Below are 27,017 nucleotides of genomic sequence, written 5' to 3'. Positions count from 1 at the left end.
AATGCTAATAAATTATGATGGCAGTGCATTTCTTTTACTATGATGACTAACAATAACAAAAACAAGAAAGGCTGTGGCTTACGTTTTAAGTATTTAATTAATTATTTTTTTATCTTGTCCTGAGCCGTGGTTAGTTGTTCCCAAAAAAGTGTGACCTCTGGAAAATAAAACTGGGAACCAGCAGTGCAACAGAGTTGCATATGCAGCAATTACTTGATCACTCGTGATTTATGTCTGTGTAGAAAACGTTACCATCCTGCAGCATGACAGACAACAAATGGTATGAGACTGCATGAGTGCGTTTGTGTCAGAGACAGGGGGAGACGGGGTGTGCTCTGCTGTGTGGAAATGAGAGGGAAAGCTAACATTCTCCATCACGTACCCTCCCATACCTTTCCCCACTGGTTCGGGCTCTTTAAAAGCTGCTGCCAGCAGTGTCTGTCAGCCTCATTATCCCTTTGTCTTGACTTGAAGGAATTACATCCACCTCAAGACACACAGACACACTGATCATTAAGCTTTGTAGAAAGTAGTAACAAGTCTAAGGAACTGTTAGTATTTATTAGTGGATAGCTTTCAGTGTAAGATGCACCTGTATTTAACCATCCTGGTGCTGCTTCTCCTTCAGCCGGCTCTGTCCGGCCCAGTGCCACTGACCACACCATCCAGAGGAAGTCTGGCGAGTAAAGGACAACCTTCACCAAGTCAGCCACCTGTAGATTTAAATGCTCTTGCTGTTGGAGAACCATGTGGTGTCTACACTCTGGGCTGTGCCCACGGTCTGCGTTGTGCTCCTCCTGAGGATGAGCCAAAGCCCCTTCGTGCTCTGCTGGAAGGCAGAGGAATCTGCACTATTTCCAGCAGTGCCAGCCCCACCGATGAGGTCCAAACTGCAGGTAAGTCTTTAAGTCTTACACTGGGGGGGTGGTGAGAAGTCATGGTGGATTTTAACAGCAACTCACGTTTTGGTGATTTAGTTGAACATATTTAATGGAATCTAACATTTCCATTACATATTTAATCAACAAATGGATGTTCAATTTATCTTTTTTTTTATCACTGAATAGGCAAACACACACACACACACACACACACACACACACACACACACACACACACACACACACACACACACACACACACACACACACACACACACACACACACACACATACTTCTTCCATGTCCCATTTACAGAGTCCTGGATAAACTGTTCAATCAAAACATCAGACTAATGTAATTTAATGAAATGTAATAGACAGTTGCATGAAACATATTTTATTGTCTCAGTGGCAGCAGTATAACCACTCACTTCTTTTTGAATTTTAGTATTTTCTTATTAGTTAACTAAGAAGTACATTATTAGGAAACTAAATAATTATTAAAAGGAGTGAGTTCATAACACGGAACAATTGAGGCTGACCTCAGTAAAACAAAATTCATGTTGATTTATTCAAATGGTGATCAGTGCTAAAAGTGTATCTCCTTATCTGATTCTAGCCACAGCACCTACTGAGGATCCAGAAGAGGTAAAATTCTTTTTTGTGCACTTCGGTGAATATCGGCCCCGTCCATTAACATCACTGGCTTAAAATCAGACACGTAATCACTCTGTCTTTTCCTACAGGCTCCATGTCGTAAGCTTCTAACTACACTCATCAAAGGCCTTAATGCCCATTTATTCAAATCAGATCATGATATCTACATGCCCAACTGTGACAAGCGTGGTTTCTTCAGAAAGAAGCAGGTGAATTTCCAAATAAGATGAATGAAATTCTAGTGACCAGAATCATTCTTCATAGAAACTAGATGCACTTAAGCAGCTTCATTTACTACTTGTTTGTTCTCTTTGTGCAGTGCTGGTCATCTCGAGGCAAGCAGCGTGGCAACTGTTGGTGTGTGGATGAGAACGGCTTGCCAGTGTCTTCAAAGAACAAGAGGAGAGGTGGCTTGAGTTGTTAAAACGCACAAAGCCTCGACTGAAGCTGAGGAAGCTGGAGTTTTGTTACTTTTAAGAGAAAAAGATGAAGGAACACTGTTCAGAGTCTAAACGAACTGAAAACAGTGCCTCTCATTCGCCATAAGTCAGAAGCAGCTGTCCACCAATGAAAACTGGTTTTAAAATCAGGTGTAACTTTGTCTCTTTGCGCCCTCTGCTGAACATATTAAGATTGTATTGGTCTGGCGTCCTTTCACATCTAACATGGCCCTGATGTTACAGTATATTATGGGTTATATTGGAGAAAGACTCTCAACTTGCGTCTTTCATGATAATGTAACTCTTGAAACTTGACCTACGGTTTGGGTTGCACATATTCAAGACGTGTACTTTTGTGATTCACAGTTTTTACTCCATAAACATCTGATCCCAGTCTCCCACGTTTTATAGCAACAATTGGAAATATTGTGTTCATTATAACTGGATCTGTAACATACACATAGTACAGGTGTAATTTGGTCTTTTGTATGTATTCAGTATATTATATTTATACATTATGATAAAAAACAATTGAAACCACTGTTACTGTATTACTGTAATTGCTGTACATAATCCCTGAATGTAACCCTATTTATGTTGCTTTGAATATGGTATTTTATTTATATAATTAATATTTCTGATGCTTTAAGTGGAATATGATCCTACAGGTTACAACATATTGTTTTATTACCTGAAATTCAAATTGACATAGAGGCACCTTTTTTGTTTTAGCTAAAAAAAAAATCCTTGACAGACTCCATATGTTTTCTGTTGAGTTGCTGAATAAAATATATTTGTACGATTTTAAATGCGTCTATTTAATGCATATTACTGATATAAGAAATGCAAAAGAAGAAACAGAGAAGAACACATTTTTTGTCGTGGTTAGATAAAGGGTTGAAGATATACTGATATATACTAAATAAATGTAATAAAATAAAAGTAAGCATGTTGTCATGAATTGAATTTTCAGATAATGGATCATTTCAAGGACGCTAAGTATATTTTTTAATCAGCAACTTCCACTGCAACACATTTTAAATGAAAGGTTAGTGTTTCCTGTCACAGTTTAGTTGTAATAAAGGGCAGCTTTTTGTTTGCTTCGTTATAGTCTCTAAAAGCACCTTGATGTTTGTCATATATAATAATAATAATAATAATAATAATAGTAATAATAATGTAACAGTGAGAGACTGACACACACTTTGTGAAAGGAAAACTGGAACATCCTCATATTCCCTTTGCAACAGAATCCAGTACAGCCTTGCTGTGGACGATCTGTTTCCCCTTTTTTTGATTCCTATTGTGCAAAGTTGTCTTTTCCTGGGACTTTTGTTTAACTGGTGCAATTGTCTTGTGAAACGCTTTCGTCTCTTCAGGCCTAAATAAATCCTTAAAACAGGGTGAGGAGAAGAAGCACAGACCATAACCGGATGATGTAGAGAAAGAGCTTCACTTGAACAGGTCACAAGTAAAAAGAGCTGAAGGATGTTCACTCCAAAAAGTTAGTGAACGAATTATTGATATTATACAATACAGTTATACAATACAATTATTGATGTTACTACAGTTTACAGGGCAGTGAACTATGTTTATTGACAGGAAATAAAATGGGTTTGACTGGACTAAATATTATTATTATTATTATTATTATTTTTTATTACCAGGCTAAATGGCTGTGGTGATACAATTGGCTAAAGAGAAATCCATTATCTCAAGCATAAGTGTGTCCCACTTCACACGCTTATTTCTCATCATCATCCCACTTCCCCTGCTCTCCACCTCTCTGAGTCTCTGCTGTGACGCTCACACGCCGCCTGTCCGGCAGCGGGACTCCGGACTTCACAGGCTACTTTCCATTCACAGGACGCCGCGGGTGACAACAGAGCCTCCTGCTCCTGCTCCTGCTCCTGCTCCTGCTCCTGCTCCCACACCGAGTACGATGTCTTCTCCCGGCGCCACCTCCATCCCCCTGAACGCGCTGGCGCCCAAAAGGAAAACCAAGAAGAAACACTTCGTGCAGCAGAAGGTGGAGGTTTTCCGAGGCAGCGAGCCCGTGTTGAGCGTGCTGATGTGGGGAGTCAATCATTCGGTGGGTATGTCAGCTGCTTAAAGGGTCAAATATGTGTTAATGTCCGTCTGAGTGGGAATATATTCATTAACTGTCCATTGATCATGCGCAGATTAATGACCTGAGCCAGGTGCCTGTACCTGTCATGCTGCTTCCAGACGACTTCAAAGCCAGCACCAAGATCAAAGTCAGCAACCACCTCTTCAACAAGTACTGTGCTCCTCTCCTCTCCTCTCCTCTCCTCTCCTCTCCTCTCCTCTCTGTCTGTGTCACTGTAGGAACCTTCATCTCGCTTCCTGTCATTTGCACAGATTTCTGCTTTTCTTTTGATTCACTGGCCTGTTCGTGCTCATCACACAGTGCAGATTCTTTAGGGAACAACAGTGCTTTCCTACACTAGCAATACATTTACTACTACTGAAGTATTACTACTAATAATAACACTAAAAGTACCCCCCCCCCCCCCCCCCCAAAAAAAAAAAAAAAAAAGATGAAAGAAACAGAAATTGAGCTTGAGATCACAGAGGATGAACCTCAGTCAGACAAAGTGTTTAACAGACGCTGGCTCGGAGCGATACATATTTATGAAAGCTCTGCTGTACACTGTCTGCAGCTTCTGTGGTTTCTATGCAAATCGAGTCTAGAAAACTGAGGGGGCTTTCAATAATCCTTTAATCCATTCAGGAATCCAGGTTGTGCAAAGACTAGGAAGAACAATAAAATGTTTTCTCAACTCAAAGTGCTGTTGTCTTGGTGAGATTTGAAGTGTTTTGTTCCATTTTATATCAATCCATGTGGAAACTATGCAAATGAAACAGCTGCTAAGACAAATTAATGAATACTTTAAATACTGCTTAGCAGTTGATGCAGTTGTCAAATTGGCAGACTTGGCACCACAATAGAGTTTATTTATTTTGAATAAGTAGTGTAGAGACAGATGCTCAAAACTGCTGTGAAGGGAAAATATTTATTTGTGTATTAAGAAGAAGATGGAATGAAAGCAGAAACCTTTAGAGATGGCCGTTTCACATTCTCCGATAACACCCATTTATTAAACACTGATCGTTCCTGTGTAGGTTTTGATGAAGGACATTTGCTGACTGTTGTCGCACAGTAAATCAAGCTGCGTTATTTTTACATTATGCATTAAAGCTTCTTTGTTCCTCAGAGAGAACCTTCCTGGGCAGTTCAAATTCAAAGAGTACTGTCCACAGGTGTTCAGAAACCTGCGAGAGCGCTTTGGCATTGAGGATCAAGATTATCAGGTATGAACCAACCATAAACAACATATTATTGTGCTGTGCAGAAAAAGAAAATCTGGACTCATCAAGAGGTTTGAAAAACAGCTTAACACAAAGCCTTCAAGGTTTTTCCTTTTATTATATATATAAAACAGACTCTTTTCGAATGTACTGAGTTCTTCCTGTCTACATTTGCATTCCTTTGTGGGATATTTGCATTTACCAGGTGGCTCACAGAGTCATCGGTCGCTCTGCTCAGTGCACATTTGCTTAGAGTGCACATGTGCTATCCAAGCTGCATGGATACTTTAAAACATGTGCTGATAAAAGTCATACTGCAGACAAAGAACCCAGTGCGGTGTGAAAAGAAAATGTGAGCATCAGTGCAAATATATTATAAGTTCTGTTGTGATCCATAACATGAATTTCAGTGAAGACGGTTTTAAAATAGGATTTCAGCATAAGGGATGTGAAAGGTTTCACGGGCAGATGTCAAATGTGCTCATGATGTCCTCCTTCCACTCACCAACAGGTGTCTCTAGCCCGCAGTCCTCCACTAAAAGACGAGGAGGGGCAGCGTGTGGGGCTGCTGCTCACATCGTATGAGCGCACTTTGGTAGTGAAGGAAATCTCCAGCGAGGAGGTGGAGGAAATGCACAACATCCTCTCAGAGTATCACCAGGTACACATGAAACAGGCTGGAAAATACCTTACTAACGCCTTATTATATGTTTCTATCTGGTGTACATGTATGTGGTCAGTGAAATCTGAGGATGAGGCTGAATTGTATTAGTCGAAGAGGTGTTTTTTAAATGATTATCCCGGTTGCCATGGCAAAGGTTTTGCAACATCAAAGCCAAAAGATGAGTGCTTGAATTTCAAACAGGAGTTTTTCTTTTATTAGTAAAGGTACATGGCCAGGGCTCTAAATTTGAGTTTTTAAAAGGCGCTCTGTCACACCTTTTTCTGTTTCTACACAGAACACATGAATGGAAAAGCTACAATGCCTTTAAGTATTCACCCACCGCGCATGTTTTCACCTTTTAAGTTTTTTTTTATTTTGAAGGTGATGAACAGAAAAAGACTTTTTCATATCAAAGTGAAAACAGAGCTGTACAAAGTAACCTTAAATAACCTAAAATGAGTGAAAGTGAAGAAGTATTAAAGCGCTTAAAATAACTCACCTACATCTAAATCATCAGTGGTGTAGCTTAGTTGGTTTTAAAGTCACACAGATAGCTCGATGGACATCACCTGAGTTTAGTGAATGTGTTTCAAAGGTTGTAGTATAAATAAGTACATCTGGAAGGTCCAGATACCCGAGAATCAGTATCCTGGACAAAGACTACACCAGGAAGACAAAACAACACTCCAAGCAGCAGCAAAAGCTCTGCAAGGTCAAATTCAAAGTCTTTGAATATCCCTGAATCTGCCTCTAGCAGGCTATCCTTAAAAACCCAAGTGATCATGGAAAAAGGTGAACAACGAAGGAGGCCAGCAAAACCACTGTGACTCCTCTGAAGGAGAGTCTCTATATGCACCCACCTGGGTTCTTCCCCAGTGGAAGCTTTACGAGACAAAGGCAAAAAGAAAAAAGCTGGTATTAAATTATTACATTTTGGCTAGAGTTTGTCAGAAGACAAACACAATGAACCAAATTTTACTAAAGCAGTAATGTAAGTAAGTTAATAACGAGTCTTCTGTTGATCGCAGTCCAGTGAGCGCTAAAGACACTGATTCACTGATGTTGTTTTCCAGCATATCGTCACCTGCCACGGCAGCACGCTGCTCCCTCAGTTCTTGGCCATGTACAGAATCACTGTGGAGAACGAGGACACCTACCTGTTAGTTATGAGGAACATGTTCAGCCGCAAACTGCACGTACACAGAAAATACGACCTCAAGGTAAATACCGCAGAAGTCACGTAGCCAGGTGTATACAGAGACTGTAATCAATACAGAAACCTAGCGGCCATTGGAAGTCATTTTTTTACACCAGCTGTTTTTTGTTAAGAAGTAAAACTGTCCATTACACATGTGTACTCATGATTTTAAATAATTCCTACAGTACATCATTAGCCACTGTTGGACTCATGCACATTTGTGAGTGATGTTTCAGGGACTTGAGAGATGTGATGATAAAAAATAATCCACAATAACAGTTATGTGTGACTGTGTTTTCTTTCCTCAGGGGTCCCTGGTGTCTCGGGAAGCAAGTTTTAAAGAGAAGGTGAGATCAGATTATGGTAAAAATTGTATGATAAGCTTTTACTATAACTGTACTTTCTGCTGTTCCACAACTGAAGTATTGGAAATGTAGTCATGAAGATTACAGTAGGCGAACGTTAAAAGAAAAGAAAAAACAACCCTGTTTGGTGTAACTTCACACAGACTAGTAGGAAAAAAAGGTCATTTAGGTCTGCAAGGATAGTTTCTAGGTACTACATGGTCACCTGATTAGAGTGTCACTGTCTATTGGCTGACTTAAGTGTTAACCTTTGCACTAATAAAATATAATAATTAGTGGGGCACTCTGGTGATGTAGTACTCCACTTCCATAAGAAGCAGCATCTTCCAGCAATGCAGGACTTTCTCAGACACAACTGCTGATTGGCATTCCTAAACTCAGTTGCTTGTAAAATTGGTGGACTGGTCCTTTAATCCACTGAACCCCCTACAATTGATGAAAAATACAAAAATAGAAGCTGTAAGATCCTGGTTAGTAATTCGATCTGAGAAAAGTGAGAGAGTGAGAACAGTGAAATCAAGTCTGTAATTCGTTTTAAGGACAGAGTGTGAAATCACATTTACTCCATTGTCATATACTATTACTATATGACAAATGTGATTTAAAGATTAAGCGTTTTCCCAAAAGAATCCCTTAGATATACACCGTTTAAATAACATCAGATCTGCTCTTTTTGGCCTGCAGCGACTCTGACCTAGATAAAATGCTGAAAATAGCTGGTTGAATGGACGGATTTTAAATTATTGCTCAGCTTTGGAAACAGCTGTGTTGATTTGAGTATTAAGGGTAATATTATTTGGCTTTTATGTCAGTGCATAGCTGATGTTAAATGAAAAGCGTGCTAATGAAGTTTGTGTTTAAGTGATTTGTACGTTAAATGTAATTTCAGCTAACATTCACTCTGTATTTCCAGGTAAAAGAGCTGCCCACGTACAAGGACACAGACTTCAGGAATAACATGCAAAAGGTTTATGTGAGCGACGAGGAGAAGGAGAAGATTATGGAGAAGCTCAACCGAGACATCGAGGTAAGAAAAGAGGATTGACGCAGTAAATTGCACCATGGCTTCCTCTCATACGATTTGTGTCTGTGTGTCTTCATTCCGCAGTTTTTGGTGCGTATGAGGATCATGGACTACAGCCTGCTGCTGGGAATCCATGATGTTGAGCGGGCGGAGAGAGAGGTAGAGGATGAGCTGGAGTCGTCCCTTGAAGAGGAAGATGGAGATGAAAATGGCCTAACTCCTGCCTCTGTCTCTGCCTCACCTGAGGGTATAGCCAGCAGCATGAACTCCTCCAAACCCGCAGGTCCTGGGGAATTTGACCCTTATGTGGATATGTATGCTATTCAAAGCGCTGTAGGTGAGTCCTGACAGAGGAAACATCTCCACACACCTTATCTTCTGTCATGCTACAGCAGATCATAAATCATACATGCAGATTGATATCAGTATCATAAACTACTGTGCATCTTTCACATGCAGGTGCACCCCGAAAGGAGGTTTATTTTATGGGTCTGATTGATGTGCTGACGCAGTACGACACCAAGAAGAAAGCTGCTCATGCAGCCAAGGCTGTCAAACACGGGGTGAGAGATTGCTGTTTTTTTTTTTACAGAAGGACTGTTTAGAAGACACTTTTACATTTTTTTACATTCAGCAAAGTATAAAGGGCTGCTTTCGTTTCCCATCTAATTGACTGTGTCTTTGTGTGTGTGTGTGTTTTCCCAGGGAGGAGTGGAAATCTCAACAGTTCATCCAGAGCAGTATGCTAAACGTTTCCAAGAGTTCATCGCTAAGATCTTCGCCTAGTTAAAGGACTAGATACAAGATGAGTTCATCTATGCAATATGTTTACCATGTCAAATCAGCATCAAGCAGCACGGACTGTTTCCAATTATTTTCTAAACGATTTATGTGCTCTCTCTAATTATCCCCATCATTCTACAGAAGTTTTATTTGTGAAGAACTGAAATTTGCAGATCAGTGGTCATGATTTCAATTAATAGATTTATTGTTTTCAATTAACGTTTTGTCAAAACTGCCTTAGCTCTGACAGCCAGAAATATCACCATCACATCTCTAATGAGTAAAAGTATCTGCTGTAGATTTAAGTAGAAAGCAGCAGTATTTATTGTGCTTCCCCCATCCAGTGGATGCTACATGAAAGCCTGTATCATCTGAAAGGCATCATAACACAGTGATCTAGTCACAGTTTCAATGACTTTTATGTCAAATTTCGTAGCGCAGATCCTGAATTATACTGCATCATATATTTTACCTTGCACTACAATAAAGTATCAAAGGAATCGCGATGTTCATCTGATTGTAAATGTAACTAAATAGGAGTGAAGTGAAGGCAGATATTGTTCATGTCATAGCATCTAGGATCAAGGATAACATGGGTTACTTTAAAATATATTCTGAGCATTCGTTTTGTCTTTATTTAGTCCTCTCCCCTGTCCCAGTCCTCCTGGCACACATTCCTGAATCTTTTTCTGAGATTAACATCAGGGTTTCACTTTGGACTAAAAGCTGAATGGACAAACAGAAGCAAATGAGGGACCACAACATTATGTTCACTCATTTGTTAAAAAAAACACAAAAAAACAAATCCACGTAGTCTCACACTCCTCACAGTGCAGAAGACATGTTGGACAGGTGTGCACTCAGGCTCTGTTTAATATATGGTCTTTAGTTTTAGTCTTTTCAGCATAAGACTCTATCTTTATGTTTCCCTGGACCACAGATGGCGCCAGGGTGGGGCGCCACCTGTGGTCAATACAGCCTCAGCAAGAAATCAGAAGACGCGTCGCATACGAAATCAGCTTGTTCTACTTGCCTTGTTTCTCCCATTCCTCCTGTTTAGATCCCATAGCGGCACCAGTTGCCATAGCAACCGCGCCGCACAAGTCACTTGCAGAGTTTACTGGGTTCATATTACTAATTAAACAAGAAGTAAACTTCTTTTGCTTGTCACACTAGGTGCAAGCAGGGCGATAGAAACACATCACGTAGCATCTCTACTAAAGCTTCATTTAACTCCAGCACGACGAAGAAAAGTAAAAGAGTGAATTTTGTAGTAAAGAGGCTGCAACTTTGAAGGTTATACATGTACATGTGACACACTCTCATTATAGGTTCTAAAGGTTATATACTTATTTAGATAAATTCTTAATACACTGTGGATTTAATCCCTCTTGGATACTTTTTGGAGGAATGTTTTTTAAAGGTATGTTTGAATAGGAGGGATGGTTGTAAGTGTAGTAGTAAGTTTCAGTGTTCATCTGGGCATCAGTTCGTTTTTAAAAAGCCAGTAACTGCATCTATTATACTAAAATCTTTGCCCAGTCATTTGGTTACACAGAAGGTTTGAAACCACAAAACTGGTTTTCCTCTTTTATGCATACACACAAAACAAACATAGCACTGGTATTATTTGGAGATTTGGAGATGTAGCTCACCCAGTTGAGCTTGGAGATTGTTTAAATTACAATAGTCAGCTGGATGTCTGAGTTTTCAAAGAAACTATTCACAGTGACCTTGTGGGTGGCCTCTTTTCAGTGTATATTATTTATATAATTGTAGCTATGTATAAGTGAAATCTACAGAGACGATTTTTTTGAGGAAGGTAGAGAATCTAACAAAACAGAAGCTTTTTGACTTTTCTATTATTATTATTATTATTTGTGATGTCACATTTGTTTCTATATTGTGTTTGCCCAGAAGAATCAATGACTGTATCTATATTAATATAAAACTTCTCTTGTCTCCCTTAAAAATGCCAAATCTGCCAAGAGCAGGAAACACACAGAAAAGCACACACAACACTAAACCAAACAGCACAGTTTGGGCAGTAGCCATAATGTATTGAGAATGAATGCTCTATGAATCATTGCATGAGTAAAAAAATACTGATGGATAGATGCTTACATCACAGACATGTACAGTGGAGTCCTCAACTCAACACAAAAATACATACAATACTGCAGGAGGGTTGTTTGTATGGTATTTTTTTAAATATTTATTTTGGCACCATTTCTCTAGTTCATGTTGATTTTCAGCCACTTGTAAATATAATTGTTCAAAGGCCCAGTTTTACAGCTCCGAACCTTTGCCAAGTTTTAATCTATTAAACCATACTCTGAATTTCTATGGGTCACAGCAGGAATAATATTAGTTCATTAAAACATAAAACACCCTGACAGTCTACTAAAACTGCATCATGTAGAAAACACATTAGTGTTTATAATTAACTCCAATCATCTGTTTTTGTATACATTCAGTAAAAATCAAGACATTTCATTTGTTCACTTACACATCCGTTAATAAACTCGCCTTTCGTAATGCACACATCTTGAACACACAGTAATGACAACGTACCATCTTACTTAATCAGTTGGTTATCAAAAGAAAACCTCTGAACAGCTATGAGTAACCCTTTGAGTTTTATACAGAGAACCAGCTGTACAAATCAAACAATAACAACGAAGATAAACGAAGCACTTTTCAAATATTTTTTTTTTGTTTTAGAATATTATAGTATTTCATCAATGCATCTCTATACAGTTATTTTGATTATGTGTCAAACGGCCTCTCCTTTTCAACCGCTTCTTAAAAATCAACTTAGACAACATGTTTATGCACTGAGCGACCGGCTGTGTGGCACATAAAACGTTCTGCACTCTAAAGTTAAAATTGACATTCGGGGTCAATATAGTTAAGAACTATGGACGTGTTTAAAGTTGCAATTTCAAGCACGACAGGCTTGAAAATAGAGACATCCATCTATCAAACAGTGAACTTATTGCACTTCTTCACTACTGGGCTCTAGAAGCTCAGTTAGGCGGTTTGAAGCCAAAGGCAGATTTTCATTTATAAGTCAGTGGAGAATAAAGTTCAGTATTGACTGCATGAGAAAAATAAATCATACCAGCTGGTATTCAGTGCAATACATTCCTTTTAAATCTGAATGTAGAGGTGTCTGGGTGTCATGTCATGTGTAGTCAGAAAACTTTCTCTTTTTGTTTTGGTTAAATCATTCTAGCAGACTGAATATACAGTGTGATAACCAGTGGGTGATTTCATCCCTTACTGTTACACTCACACGCTCTAAAACCTCATCTGGCTTCAGGAATGCAACATCTGGCGACATGTTCAGCAGCCTTCAGCTGGCCTGTGTGAATGTACAGAACACAATGAGGGCAAAGCGACAAGCTCTCTCTCTCTCACACACACACACGCGCGCGCGCGCACACACAAATGATACCACACCCTTTCCGATTACGACACTGCTCTTCTAGTGGTGCTGTAGCTCAAGCTGGTGCCGCTGCTCTTGTGCGAGATCTTGAGTGTCGTGGCAACTGTCAGACTCTGCGTCATGGCAACAGGGAAACTTGATGTTGCAGCTGCTGCGAAGCCGACTGTTGCGGCGATGGAGTGGGCCGGTTCGTTTGGGCAACCGTGCTGGAGCAAGATGTCTACACACTCCTGGCTTCCAGCACTGCGAGCCAGAGCCAGTGCAGTCTGCCCCTGACTGTCCCGATACCGAACATCACAGCCATACTGAAATACATTAAAGAAATGATCAAAAACTTGATTAGAATATATAATACTACCCTGTATTGTATAGTTTAAAGAAGGATTATTACATGTGGAGGTGGTGTGTGCTGTCTGGGTCTAAAGCCTGTCAAGATTTTTACTTAATTTAACTCTAATTTTATTCACTTTAAGGCTTTAATTCCTATCACATACTGATCACCTTGAGAGCTCTGCTGAGTCATCTGTTTTAAAACTTTGTGTTGCTCAAGGTATTACATAGAGGTTACAGAAGAGTAACATTATTATTTTTGCTATTTTAAATAGTTCAACACGATGGTTTTCTGACGACTTGGTGCATTTGTATGTTCAATAGAGTAATACTGTATTTCTTTGGTGGCATGAATCAGCACATCAGTAGGGAAGCTTTTGTGATTCTTCTGGCAATACTGCAGCAAGATAAACAGAGAAGCAGGAGAAACACACCCAAACAAGAAGCTGCGTCATCACCACATCGCCCTGCTGACAGGCGGCGTGCAAGGCAGAGCCGGGCAGCTGCAGCGCTAAGAGAGACCTGGAGGAGAGTACCAGGCTGATGGGGGCATTAATGTCCTCCTTAGTGCAGTGGGCCAGAAGGAGCAGCAGCTTGGGAAGGTTGTGCTCCATCACTGCCAACAGAAGACGGCCAGACAGCGTGATGTCTGGGCCCTCGCTAGGAGTGGGAGGAGGCAACGGTGCCACAAACAGTTTTTGCTCATATTTGGCTCTGATCCATGACTCCCGCTCCTCTCTGGACATGCAAGAAAGCAGAGAAATGATCAGTGGAATACATTTACAGTTTCTTGTCTTTCTCTTGTTGGCTCCAATTTCTTTAGACAAAGCATTTGTATGCAGCTCATACTGCAAAGCAGTGTTGTCACGTGAATCATGTTATATTTCATACTGCATATAAACGTCTTTGGACGTTTGTCTTTACCGTGTAGCATCAGGTGAAGGTTTACGCCGGCCCAGTGTGCGTGCCTCCCATATACTGTTGACCATGTGGTTGCCGATGGCACTGAGGACCAGCGTGAGCTCTCGTGGCAAATCATCAAGGTCCAGAGAGCGAACGCGTGACAGGTGGGTCCCCAAGTTCCTGTGGATCCCAGAACATTCAATGCATATGAGAGCTCCCAGGTTCAGACTGGCCCAGGTTGGATCTTGGGAGAGAGAGGGTAAACACAAAAGCTTAGGCGGCCACTTCATTTTAAACTACATACATAACTACATCTCCAAAAATAAAAATGCACCATTATTAGACTTTGCAACCCAGTTTGGATTAAATGAGTTTACATGTTCACAACACTTCCTAGTTCACTAATTTCACTTCTTTTGGTAAACATTTTTCCTCATGAAAGTAAAAGGCGTGAATATTTCAAGATAATGTTAAAAGCCAGCATGTAGTGTAAAGGTACTGTTCTCTCCTGAGGTTGCAAGGTGGCGAGAAGGGATGTGGCTTGGATCGCCTGCTTTTGTAACTTTCCAAAACCTTCTAGTGGTCACAGCCATTTTTCTCAGGGATGCCTTTGTTCTAGTGTAAGAATGCTTCAAGTGATCTGGTTGATTCTTATTTCACAGACTTTGAAATGAAAAAATTGACCAAAGAGGAAATAACAAGTGTAGTTTGTAATAATGACACATGTACAGAGTTTAATTGAGTCAACATGAGTAAAGTACTGAAACCACATGTACAAAGAAGATGAACAGTATTTGAGTCTATCACTAACTTGGAGCTTGACAGTCAACACAGAAGTTGTTGCCCTTTGCATTGCGGATCGCCTGCAGAGCCATTGCTTCACTCTGGCTGTTCTTGCGAGCCTGTGGGAAAAACAAAACAAAACACACACACACACACACACACACACACACACACACACACACACACACACACACACACACACACACACACACACACACATTATGTAGTTAAACGAAAGAAACACCAGCAAATGTACCTCTGTGATATTTGCTCACTTGCTTATTTTTAAATGCTTTCATTAATAATGGTGATTATCATTTTCGAATCTCTCAGTGAAAACTGTGGTATATAATCATAACAATTGACTATTTAAAGCTGTAAAATTGAGGGTTCTGACCCACAAGGAGCTACTGCTCCCATAACACTAATAAAGACATGCATCATGGGGTTTAGGCAATCATTCTCATTTATTATAGCCGTGGCAGTTATCATTTTTAGTTATGATTGAATTAATTCTACACCAGGACATACTCATTACTGGACATGACTATTTCTACTACAGCGTGTACCCATGCAATACATACTATAATTAAACTGCACAACAAATGTACCCCTGAGGACATGTAATGGCACTTTTAAATTAGTATTTACATTTACAGTTTAAGAGGTTTAAAACATTCAATTGTTGATTTTGATTGACTAAACAAAATCATGTTACAATTTTGTTTAAATTTTTTTTAATTTCCTGCAGATATCTTGTAAACTCCTAATGACTTTTACTATGCAAACTGTGTTATCAGCGTGGACCGTTATATTATGGTACATACATGTGCCTCTGGCTTTAGAATTATACTGCTGTCTTGCAATAGGGCGTGGTCTGAGCAGATGGAAACACAGGCACAATTTCATGCCAATATGGCCACCAATATTGCACTACACCAGCTGATCTGCATAAACACATGCTCAGATGTATACCTATGCCCAACTCAACTCAAGTGCATAGAACATCTGGGGCCACATAATACCAACAAACCCACATCTTGATATTCATACTACTAAAATGATCCCTGTAGTGGGCACATACCCCAACTAAGAATATGACAGAATATGCTTGGATGATACAGATGCAGTATTTTATTAACCTATATAAATACATAAAATAGATTGCATCTCTGTGCAAGAGATGTGGAGTAGTATTTACAAACTTTTAAATAATTTTTAAAGTATGTGTAACATTATATTGTATTATTACAATTATTATATATTGTTATATTATTTAGCGATAATGTTCCTATGATTAGAGGTCTCATTAGTACAGCAACACCAATTAAAACATAATGAATTAGGGGTTACAGACCAATCATTATCTTTAAAATGATGAACACAGTGAAACACTGTTCTGCAACCTTCTTGTTCTTTCCAACCTTGTTTTTGCTGCTTTCACACAGCTGCAGGCTGGCAAGGATCTGGCTCTCGATGGCTTGAACCCAGGCGTCTCTCTCCTCCACACTCTGGGCTTCAAAGTGCCACGTCTGACCAGTGCTCGACACGATGAGGAAGTCAAAGTTGTCCTCATCTGACACAGAAAGTCATGAACAGACTACATTCAGTAACAGACATTTTAGCAACAGGACATCCATATATGAGTAAAATGAGAAACAAACAGGACTGACGTTTACAGAGGGTCAGTCTGTTTTTGAAACAGATCAGCATTACCTGTCTTGCTCACGTTTCTTAAGCTGCCAAAGCTTTTAAGTTTCCACATTTTGCGCTTGGCTGCATGAGAAAATAGAAATTGACAGAGGAAAAATCAGAGAGAGAGAGAAAATATTAAATGATGCAGCGAATTCATCTTAATATAAAGTTATTAATATGTCCATTTTCCCCCTAAAATAATAGGACACATTCGAGGTTGTAAGCAGTTACCGTCTGCTTGGCCGATGGTTGCATCTCCTTTCTGGTTCATGCTCTTCTTTCTGCGATGCTTCTTCCTGTCAGTCACCGGGGAGGCAGATCCTACATCTTTGGTGGAAGAGGAGCTGGAGACTCCCTCAAATGTGGAGTCTAGCAACACAAGCACAGAAACGTATACCAAATTATACAAATATGTTACAAATCGTTTTTAAGCTAAAGAAAATATGTCCAGAAGTCCCTAACTCACCAACACTTTGAGCGTGGTTGGATAATGTGGAAGGACATCGCTGCACCCCTCTGTTACCCCTTAGGAACAGTGCACCACTCAACCCTTCCATTTCCTCCACTTGCAGGAGGCTGCTGGCACTTACTGGGACTAAGGAGATCATAGCAAGCATTTAAATGTGAGTTACTGAGATTTCAAAATACATGACTGATTCTTCATGAAGACCATATAGGAAACTGAGTATTAGAAAATAGTTTTCCCAAGCCTAAGAAACCTAAAATGTTTAGGTAATTATTTGTGAGGTGTCCAAAATTCCATAATTTCCCATATGCTCTCACTTTGTATAGTGCAAAAAATATATTTATTTTTTCACCTGGGCTCACACCCTCAGGTCCAATCACATCTTTGACCCTCCCGTTAAGTCCAGCTGGAGGGCCGCAGGCGGGTACAGCACGAGGCGGCCGCTTTCCTGGCACCTTCACAGTCACTCGCAGCAGATCCATCTCTTTCCCAGGGGTATTCAGCATGTAGTCCTGCCAAGCCAAACATCAGCTACTACCACCGAGCACCAGCCAACAGCGCCGCATTCAGCATCATAATGCTTTAAAGTGCTTTTTTAAACACACTGACTTACATTGACACTGGCGTGATAGGACAGTATGCCATCGTTGGACAGCGTGACATACTTCTTCTTCCACTCTTTGTTAAGCGAGTTCCCGCTGCGCTTCAGCAAGATGCCCTGATGAAAGTGACAAAATCCAAGAGTGAGATTATTACTAATGCTTCGTGTGTTCATCTCACACATTTCAGTAGCACAATGATTGCTGGCTGCCAAAAACACCCACATATATTCATCAGGCCAGTATGAGAGATCACAACACTTCATCACTCCACATGATGAAACTGCCTTCACGCATGTGATATCAAGAGACTGCTGGTGTGAGGGTCATTAAACATATCATCTTTGTTTCTGCATTAAGTGAGAATATGAGTCTCACTGTACCTGTTTGATGGGAATAGAGCGTCCACTGCCCAGATCTCCCTTATAGTCTGCACTCCTCCTGTTTGAGTCACTGCCTCTCCGACCCTGGACCAAAAAAAACAATAACTATCAATGTTGCTGTCAATTGCAAAAAAGGGTTCATTTAAAACACTGTTTATACTTTTACTTTTCAATATGAAGTATGAATGGAGTTTCTGCTGACTGTAAAAGGCTGATAAACTAAAAATGTATAGAAATTACTTTAATATCGTTTAATATTGAGTGGTATTGCGTCTTAAATTTAAGCTGCAGGAATCTGTATTTTTAGATTAACAGTGGATAAAATGATTGCATGGACTGTAATATCAAAGAAATAACTTTGGTTGATGCGTAAAAAAGGTTGCTGTATTTTTAAACATTGTGAAATGTGAGGTCAAAGTACAAAATAATAAAAACAAAAACAATAACAATCAGTATAAAAAAAAATAGTGCCAAATCAAATGTGGATCTTGGGCTTCAAAACAATAAATCACATGAGCAATCTGTACCGCAAATTGATTGGTGCGTCTTCGGGTGGCGCTGCGGACTGACCCAGGTGTGGCACTGTCTTGTTTCTCGCCTCTCGCTGCCCTGCTGATCTCTTTATGACTGATCACAGGAGTGGAGGGAAGTGATGAGGAGTAATCACTGCTCTGACCACCATTGCTGGCCTAAAGAAAGAGCCACAGCATTAGATCGAGTGATAACTGGACAGTACGGCAAGATCATTGAGACCACAAACCGAGAATTCACAATACAAAAATTAACCAGTCAATGTGGAACAGTTTTACCTGTCCTGGATAGATGCCTGACACCGGAGTGGAGCCTCCAGAGTGACTGGGCGAGTTAGGGAGAGATTTACAGGAAGCCAGAAGAGCAGCCTGTTTCTTGGCTGTCATGATCTTCTGAGCAGCTGTGGAACAAAAAAATTAGCTCCACAAAACAAAAAAATCTCTGCAGCAGTTTTCTCCATATAATCATTTTGACAGCGATACATACCATCAGTAAAGACTCTGTTCACATTGAGGCCGTAGGTGGCACAGGTTTCATAGTAAGTGCAGCGACGCACATCGGAGCACAGCTGTCTAGCTCTGGCATCATCTATTACCCTGGGGTTGGTGCTGCTGATCTTATCTAGAGAAAGCATAATTTGAAGGCTCAGAGTTCACCTCTTGAGTCGAATCAAAACGCGTGTTGTTGGTGAGCATCTTACCCTGAGTGCCTACTACTATGAAAGGTATCTCAGTGACAGGCCGGTGGATTGCAAGCTGGTGGTAGATTTTGTAAACTTCCTGGAAGCTAGCCTCATTTTCCAAACTGAAGACCAAGATAACTGCATCCACCCAACTTGCAAGCTAAGGAGAAATAAGAAGAGTAATAGCACTCTAAACACACTAAAGCACTGTGAGAGTAAAGGCTAATTAACATGATAACTTAGTTCATTAGCATTTTATAAATTAGGGTCAGTTTCCAACTCACCTGAGCACCTGGCAGTTCTGTTTCTTCCCTGATTATCAACAGGTGGCTTTGTCCATCAACCAGCACGTCCTTAATGTACTGATGTCCTGCAAATGTAGAAATAAACAACGGATAAATCATTTTCCCAGCAGATGTTTTTTCACTTTATAAAGCAAGAAATGAAAAAGACATTAATACCGGGGTCCTGTATGGTAGCTAGAAATGGAAAGTAACTCGTATTCATGTTAGTGTTTACACTGTGTGGTCTGCAGAGACCAAGGTCAGTTGTCTGCAGTAACACTGACACACAACAAGTTTATAGATAAGGACATGTGAAACCAACCCTCAGCGTTTTCCAGTGGCAGGTAACTTCCTGTCAAATGTCTGTGGACAAGAGCAGATTTCCCACTGCACAGACCTCCTAAAACACCCTGCAGAACACACACAATCAAACGGAGAAACAGAAAATCATTACATTTAGAATTAAATACCAATCTGTGATTTGTAAAAGCTGCTGTATCTGTGTCTTTGTGCTTACCAGGTGAAGCTCTTGCACAGTTTGGGTCACGGTCCATTCTTGACTGCTGGTACATGCAGCTTGAAAATTGACAGAGGGAGAAGAATTTAAATGTAAAAATAAAAATAAACCCAGTATTTTAAACATTTGATGTAATTAGCTGTTCAACAACATACAGAATGTAGACTAAAAATAAAACCACTATGGATTTACTTTAAGCCATTTTTGTGTTACAAATGTTTTATGAAGAGCGCAATGCAGGTGATCTGCAATAGCACAAAGTGGAAACACAGGTTGTACGCCTCCATCCATAAATACATCAAGTCTGATCCGGTGCATAAGGTAGATCTTCATCTAACTAGGGGCCAGTTCCAAAATTGTGAGAGTATTCCTTAAAAATATTTACAGTATAAGGTTGGCTAGGTTTCGTCTAACCTCCTGTGTCAGGGTGTCAGAGTTTCTCCACTGTGTGCAGACAGGCTGCAGTTTCCATAAAATTCAGTCAACCGTAAAGAAGTCTACACAAGTCAGTGAGCTTACCAGATATCTTTAGTTTACACTAACATTGTTACACATGCCACTTATAAGCCTCTTACTCTGGTTATTCTGCAAAGAAGCCCTCAGAATAAGTTATTATTTTATTCAGCCCTGAAGACTGAAGGCAAAAAAAGAATTCAGCCAGCTGTGGTGAGATAATTCATCTTGTTCCCGGCACAGTTTTCCCTCATATCATGAATTTTATAGAAGTCAGTGTCAACTGAAAGTAGACAGATTATGCCACCTGGTGCTCTGAAGTGTCAAGAAGACGAACCCTGATCAAATAACATAAAATTTAACAATGCATGTTATTACAGTAAGTTTTTATCAAGTTATTTACTGTTTCAGAACCAACTAGCGTTATTACCAATAGAGAGACCTGTTTATCCAGGTTGACCATGAGTATTTCATTTTTTAAAAAGTGGCAACTTAAAGGCAGATTAAGGGAGCAAGCTGATGAATGTTGTTAGTTTTTGTGCAACTTAATTTTGTATCAGACAGAACATAAAAGGCTCTTTAAGAAACGATGGAAGATAACTGAAATCAAATGACTCATCTCGTTAAAGAAGTTGAGGCAGGCGTCAGCATCTCCGCAGATAGGCAAACTCACCCCTCTGCCAGGTCTTTATGCTCTATGAATCATATCAGAATCTTACTCAATGTAAGCACTTATAAACTAGGGTATAAAACACCTCTAGGAAGAAAGACGCTTTAATTTACACTGAGAAAGGTTGGAAACGACCTGTAATGTACTTACATAATGTACTATTTACTTAATGTTTAAACTCATTTAGACTTTTGTTTATATTGGTTTTCTGGCTTTGCTTCTCTGTGATAAGGACATCCTCTTGGCACAGACCACACAATGACTGTGTATTAATATGAAATATTCACATTATGTTCCAAGTGTCAAGATGATAAATGCCTGCGAGATTATAACCAAATACATCTAGTTCATTGTTCACGGTGATCATAATGATCCTCCAGCAGGTTCTAGCTTATTGCACACCAGTAAGTAATACTTTATAAGGTTTGATATTGATAGGCTAAAGTTAGGCTTTGTTAAACAGTTCAATCATATAGTGAAAAATCATAAATGTGGTTTAAGCAGCAAAGTTTAGTTACAATTTTTCTCAGTACAGCAAAAAAAGGATTACTATTCTTATTTTTTTATTGCTACCATAGTTCACTTTAATTAATTTTGACGTCATAGAAATATTTGTGCTGCAGAAAATATAAATCTCAAGTCACTTACTCATTTATTCAAACTTAACGTTTCTCTTAACTGATGTTATAAACATATAATGTAGAAAAATATTATAACATGTTTACATTTCTGTACATTATGGATAAACTTTATTTTTAAGTAATACATGTAATGACTAGCTCATTTTATCACATTTGTACTGGACATTGTAGTTTGAGTGCCTTAGAATAATGGAATAAAACAGACACACACACTCTCTTTCGGAGGCTGTCACGCTATGTTGTGCTCGGGCGGGGCCGTGGTGTCACTCTGCTCTCTGAGGACACACACATTCTAACTTTAAACCCCCGCGACTCTCCTTCATCCCCATCTTTGGGCAATACCCACGCCCACGCTCTCCCCCATCAACAGCGTCACACCGCAGACCAAACAGCATCGCTCACGGCTTGCTGTTGCCATGGCAACTCAGTTTTCCAGAAGCCTCCAGCCCGCGTCTCTATACGATAAATTGTCTCTCATGGATACAGCAACATGTGTCAGAGGCACAGAGACGTGATGTCCACCTGTATACGTACGATGCTGAAAATATGTGTCTCTCACATATTTAACATTATATTCTGAATTTAACAATCAGTGATGCTTATCTGTCATCAGAGTGCTGACATATCATGCTTAAATTACAGGTGTGATGTGACACAGTGGTGACTATACAGCTCGAAGGCACTTAAACACAATATAGTGGCGATGAATGAATGGGCTCCATTTGTAGGCTGATTAACTCTATGCACAGAGCAGGAAGTAGCAGGTTCCCGCTCTCCTCACTCCTGCGATGAACACAGCTCTGTGTATCCCCAACCTTAATTATTCATGTCCCACTTACTCTTGACAAATTATTCAGAGCTTACTCCAAACCTATATTCTCTGTCAAAGATGATTTTCTTTAGAATATATTAATAAAGAGAGATTAAGTTGCATCATCTGTTTTATTTCAAGTAGAGGAGCCTGAATATTTCATCAAGTGTTTTTGTAGTTCCTGACAAGACTGAACTAATTTATGTTTGTTGAGTGTCATGGTTTGGAAAATTCTCCGGAACAGACATCTCAACCACTGAGTACATTAGAGAAAGTACAGAGGGAGATCACAGCAATTTCACCATCTTTATTATTCACTATTAGAACGCCTACAGCTATGCCTATAAGATTTACAGATCCCGCTTTTATTTCCACTGAAGGGAAGATGATTCATCTTAGCATGTAAATATGTTTTATAGCAAATCTAGTGACCTTTTTTTTTTTCATTTTCAATCAATCTGACATTTATTTTCTTGGGCTATTGGTTGGTGTCAAATATCAATGTCAAATTGTGACCTAATTTTCCAAAATTTTAATGGGACATCTTCAAATAGATGGATATGCATGCAGCTGGAAGCTGGAATCACAGGATGTTTGATAGTTTTGCTTGATAAATATCAAATGAGTTTATTTTTATAAGTTAAGTTATATTTTTCAATTTAAACAATTGTATTGTTTAGACAGAACTGTAGGTATTTGCTGTATCTGACTTTTGATTTACTAAGCTGTGCCACAACCGATTAAATTGAAAATATTAAGATGATAAATGGAAGCAAATGTCATTAGATATAATTGTGAATGGGTTTTCACAATTATATTACCAGATATTTTAATTTATTATTGTGACAAGTGTTCCCAACACAACTGGCAAGGTAAGGTTTAATGTGGGCAACAGGCGACAGAACCATTGTAAAAACTTTTGCAGCTGGAGCTTAAATGTGCCTCCATGTGATTAAGTTATTGCCTGGCACGTCAAAATGTTTACGCATAAGCATGAGACTCTGAACCCCCGAACCCTTGGCACTTCAAGGGGCAGCTTGTCTGCAAAGAATTTAGTATCTGTTAATATTATTATTGTAGTTAAGAAAAAATAAATATCTGAATATTAGAACTGTGCAGAATTCTTAGCAATCAACCAAAATAACTAAAATGCTTTAGTACATTAATGAAATATAAAATGCATTAGAGCATTACTGGGAATAAATGTTCCAGGTCCACATAACTCCAGAGAGGGCAAATGGTGAAATGTCATCCTGTTTAATCACATTAAAATAAATGGTTTTGTTAGTAACCTAATAAAAACCGAGGTGAGTAATGGCGAGTGATCCCAAACAGCAGGCGGCGACAGTGTTGTGTGCAAGCATCAATAGAATCACTGAAAAATAATTCAGCATTTTTGTGAATGAGACGTTATGATTAGAAGAAGAGACTAACGTGAAAATTCTGCAGTACGTTGGATGAAGGCATGAGATAAACTTACCTTCCTCCTCACTCGAGCCCCTCTCCAAAGCTGGATAGAGAGGAGGTGCAGCGTTGACACTTGGTGGCACAGCCGTACTTTTGGTGAAAATCCCACTAATGAACTTGAGCATCTTGCGGTCACGAGGAGGAGCTCGCTGGATTGTTCCTCCCTGGCCTTCTTTTCCCTTCTTCAGATCTTCAGAGAAGGAATGTAGGTCGCTGTTGTCCAAGGTACGACTTGTAACTTTTTTTTGAGGCCTGGACACTTCAGCGGCAGGAGGTCCAGGCAAGGAAACAGAAACCGTCTTAAATCTCTCCCCCTGAGGGCTGTCCCTGGTCATTATGCCGGAAAATCCCCCACTGCTGGGAGCTCCGGGGCGAATGAGCATGCCCCTGCCATCGCTGTCAGCCCAGGACGCCCTGTAAGGGCCCAGAGTTGTAGCTGCCATTAACGGGGACTGATCCCCCAAACGGTTCTCCCTTCGATCCAGAGTCTTAGCAGATTGATACAGGCTTGTACTGGCCTCTCTGAGTTCCCTCCAGCATGCAGAGTTGCCTCCTGCGTGTGACCTCATCACAACCTCAGGACGTGGACTGACCTGGGGCGGGACAGAAAAGGGGAGGCTGCAACGTGAGCGACAGTTCAGGTCTGATCCATTTTCACCCTTCAGGTACAGCATGGGGGGCTCTCTGTAGAGCTCCGTCTTAGGGCGCAAGGCATCAGAGCGAGGTCCCTCTCTGCGCACAGTTCCCTCAGAGGTAGTTCCTCCACAGACTTTGACCAGTTGTCGAACAGGTGGATGAACAAAAGAAGTGTCTTTGCTTTTACTAAATGATGTAATGTCTTTTTGGGGTCCAGGAGGTTCCCTTCTCTCAGGCTTCCCCTGATTCTCAGTGGGGCTGCCATACTTGACCTGCACCTGTTCCACTTCTTCTTCCACCTGTATGTTTTCTTTTCCCACCACCTCCACACACGGTGGTGCTTCCTCCTTTTCAGGGGCATTGCTCACTTCTTCCTGCTCCTCCTCTTTCTTAGGGCTCCCTTCCCCCTCTGGAAGAGCCTCCTTCTGATTCCCTGCCTCATCCTCTGGCACAGCCTCAACCTTCACCAGGGTGAGGGAAATGAGGTAGGTGGTGCGTTTCTGTGGGTTGCCTGCTTTGCTCATTGGGACAGCAGACCTCAGCACAGTGGCACCTGCTCTCTGACCTAGCCAGACTTGCACGCCTCAGTCATGGCAACCAGGACAAGAGTGAAAACCTCGAGAAGCTGATTATGTCTGATATCACGCCTGTGGACTTGACAGGAATATTGCTTTCCTTTGAAAACCTTTAACAAAAACGAGATGAGAAGAGTGAAACAGAGGAGTGATTGAAATTACTAATTTTTAGAATATATGTAAAACGTTGACCCAGTGGTGAAACAAGTCTAGACTGTTTTTTCAACGCCTCCATTAATCCTCTTCAAAGCACACTGCTACTACTGGTCTCTACCCCTGATTCATTCATAATTCTTCCCTCTCTTAGCTTTGCTTTCCTTCTTAAACTCATCTATTCTGTGCAAATCGGATGTGTAGGCACACAGATAGGTGTAAGAAGGCATTTCTCTCCACAGTGTGGCTATCATTGCCTAAGATTTCAGGCTGGAATTATGCAACAGTCGATGCATTCGCTTGATCCATTTCTTAAGTAGGACTAAAATGAACACTGGCTGAATAATGCTACCTTACTACAGTATGTGTCTTGCCTTTTGCTCATGTCATACCTTCATTTTTCCTGTAGAATATCCATTGCACAGCTCCTTGAACATTTGATTTGATGAAGAATTTATTATTACCATTCATTTGAATGGCACATCAAACAAGGCTGACAAAAAAAAACCCTCCAGCTGATGAATCCAAGAGAAAAACAGGTGAATGGGAGCAGGATGAAAAAAAAAAAAAGCATCAAAATGGAAATCATTCACTTGTCACGAAGCCGCTGGCAGCTGAAGCCTTCATTCGACAATGTCATGCATACTATTATGTATGCACAGTGTGAGGGTCACTGGGAGATGCTGAAAAACATCTGTTGTTATGTCTCCAGAAAATTTCAAAAAGGACATAAAGTAGCTGGATTCACGCGATCCAAGCAATGATTCCCTGTGCCTATATCCCTCCTCTGGAGAGCAGCTACTCTCGGTCACCGCATCCTCTCCTCCGAGTGCCTCATCCAATTAGCAAGTCAATAAAATGTGTCTGTGAGGCAGAGGAAGCCCACCAGCTCACCACAGCCCCTCCTCCTTTTTTTTTTTTCCTCCTCTTCTCGCTGCCACAGAGCCTTGCAGCCCCCTGCTAGCCTGCCGTTAGCCTTCCACACAACCAGCTCCACACTGGGATCCAGCTCAATGGGCTGCGTATGACAGGCTTGCAGTGAGGTGGTGGTGGTGGTGATGGTGGTGGTCCTTGCCCACGTTCATCAGATTTCTATCCCTGCCGACGCAACAAAAGAGACAGGAGGGAGAAAAAAAAAAACACCTCAGCTCTGCTCCTGCCAATGCATCTGCTCTGTCTCAAGCTCTGTCTCTCCCCTCTGCTTTTCCAACGCGATTCACGGGCAGCTCCTGTTTTCCCTCCCTGCCTCACTGCCTGTCCCCTCTAAGGGAGAAAGGAGTGAGGATGCACAGGAGGGAGAAAGCTGGATGCCTATTCATAATTACAATAGGAAATACAATAGAAAAAGAAGAGGTAGATGCAACAGACAATCAAAACTTTATGTAAAGGGGGGAAAGCTGAATGAATTAGCCTCTAATTACATTGCATGAGAAGAAATTGCAGAAGCAGCTGAAGATGTTGAGGAGACTGAGGGGTTGGAATAATTAAATGCAGGCCTAGAGAAGAATACGAAAAGAAGGGAGGGATAAAGGGGTGTCTTAGAAATAATAAAATACACAAAATGGCTTATAAGAACATGTTTCTATTCAGTACACGATTGCTTTTAAGAGGGAGAAAGCAACTGGTCTTCCCACAGCGACTG

At 40.4% G+C, this 27,017-nt stretch overlaps 3 protein-coding genes across 4 annotated transcripts; 2 read left to right on the top strand and 1 right to left on the bottom strand.

Annotated features, from left to right (window-relative positions):
- Nucleotides 1–586: 586 nt before the first annotated feature.
- Nucleotides 587–1,962, top strand: LOC113154881 (insulin-like growth factor-binding protein 3). The gene is made up of 4 exons (XM_026349301.1): nucleotides 587–896; nucleotides 1,501–1,529; nucleotides 1,628–1,747; nucleotides 1,858–1,962. Exons 1-4 carry the CDS (start codon nucleotides 587–589, stop codon nucleotides 1,960–1,962), a joined length of 564 nt encoding a protein of 187 aa, XP_026205086.1.
- A 1,958-nt stretch (nucleotides 1,963–3,920) lies between these two features.
- On the top strand, nucleotides 3,921–9,811 carry LOC113154690 (phosphatidylinositol 5-phosphate 4-kinase type-2 gamma-like). Of its 2 annotated transcripts, XM_026349024.1 has the most exons (10): nucleotides 3,921–4,070; nucleotides 4,162–4,259; nucleotides 5,218–5,314; nucleotides 5,823–5,972; nucleotides 7,049–7,195; nucleotides 7,482–7,520; nucleotides 8,452–8,565; nucleotides 8,647–8,899; nucleotides 9,022–9,125; nucleotides 9,268–9,811. In XM_026349024.1, exons 1-10 carry the CDS (start codon nucleotides 3,921–3,923, stop codon nucleotides 9,346–9,348), a joined length of 1,233 nt encoding a protein of 410 aa, XP_026204809.1. In that variant the 3' UTR covers nucleotides 9,349–9,811. The 2 variants fall into 2 exon arrangements, with proteins under 2 accessions (XP_026204809.1, XP_026204810.1); XM_026349025.1 differs by lacking the exon at nucleotides 5,823–5,972.
- Nucleotides 9,812–12,819: 3,008 nt separating this feature from the next.
- On the bottom strand, nucleotides 12,820–25,867 carry LOC113154708 (arf-GAP with GTPase, ANK repeat and PH domain-containing protein 1-like). The gene is made up of 20 exons (XM_026349048.1): nucleotides 25,768–25,867; nucleotides 24,025–25,332; nucleotides 19,970–20,028; nucleotides 19,775–19,862; nucleotides 19,453–19,538; nucleotides 19,187–19,328; nucleotides 18,973–19,107; nucleotides 18,765–18,886; nucleotides 18,483–18,644; nucleotides 17,956–18,039; nucleotides 17,587–17,691; nucleotides 17,338–17,485; nucleotides 16,974–17,102; nucleotides 16,739–16,876; nucleotides 16,529–16,588; nucleotides 16,237–16,388; nucleotides 14,841–14,931; nucleotides 14,051–14,273; nucleotides 13,561–13,864; nucleotides 12,820–13,101 (listed from the first exon to the last, which is right to left on the bottom strand). The coding sequence occupies exons 2-20, from the start codon at nucleotides 25,169–25,171 to the stop codon at nucleotides 12,820–12,822; spliced, it is 3,657 nt and encodes a 1,218-aa protein (XP_026204833.1). The 5' UTR covers nucleotides 25,172–25,332; nucleotides 25,768–25,867.
- Between the last annotated feature and the right edge of the window lie 1,150 nt (nucleotides 25,868–27,017).

Source organism: Anabas testudineus, chromosome 5 (assembly GCF_900324465.2).
Source record: "Anabas testudineus chromosome 5, fAnaTes1.2, whole genome shotgun sequence".
Taxonomy (NCBI): domain Eukaryota; kingdom Metazoa; phylum Chordata; class Actinopteri; order Anabantiformes; family Anabantidae; genus Anabas; species Anabas testudineus.
This window is presented reverse-complemented; position numbering and strand designations above follow the sequence as displayed.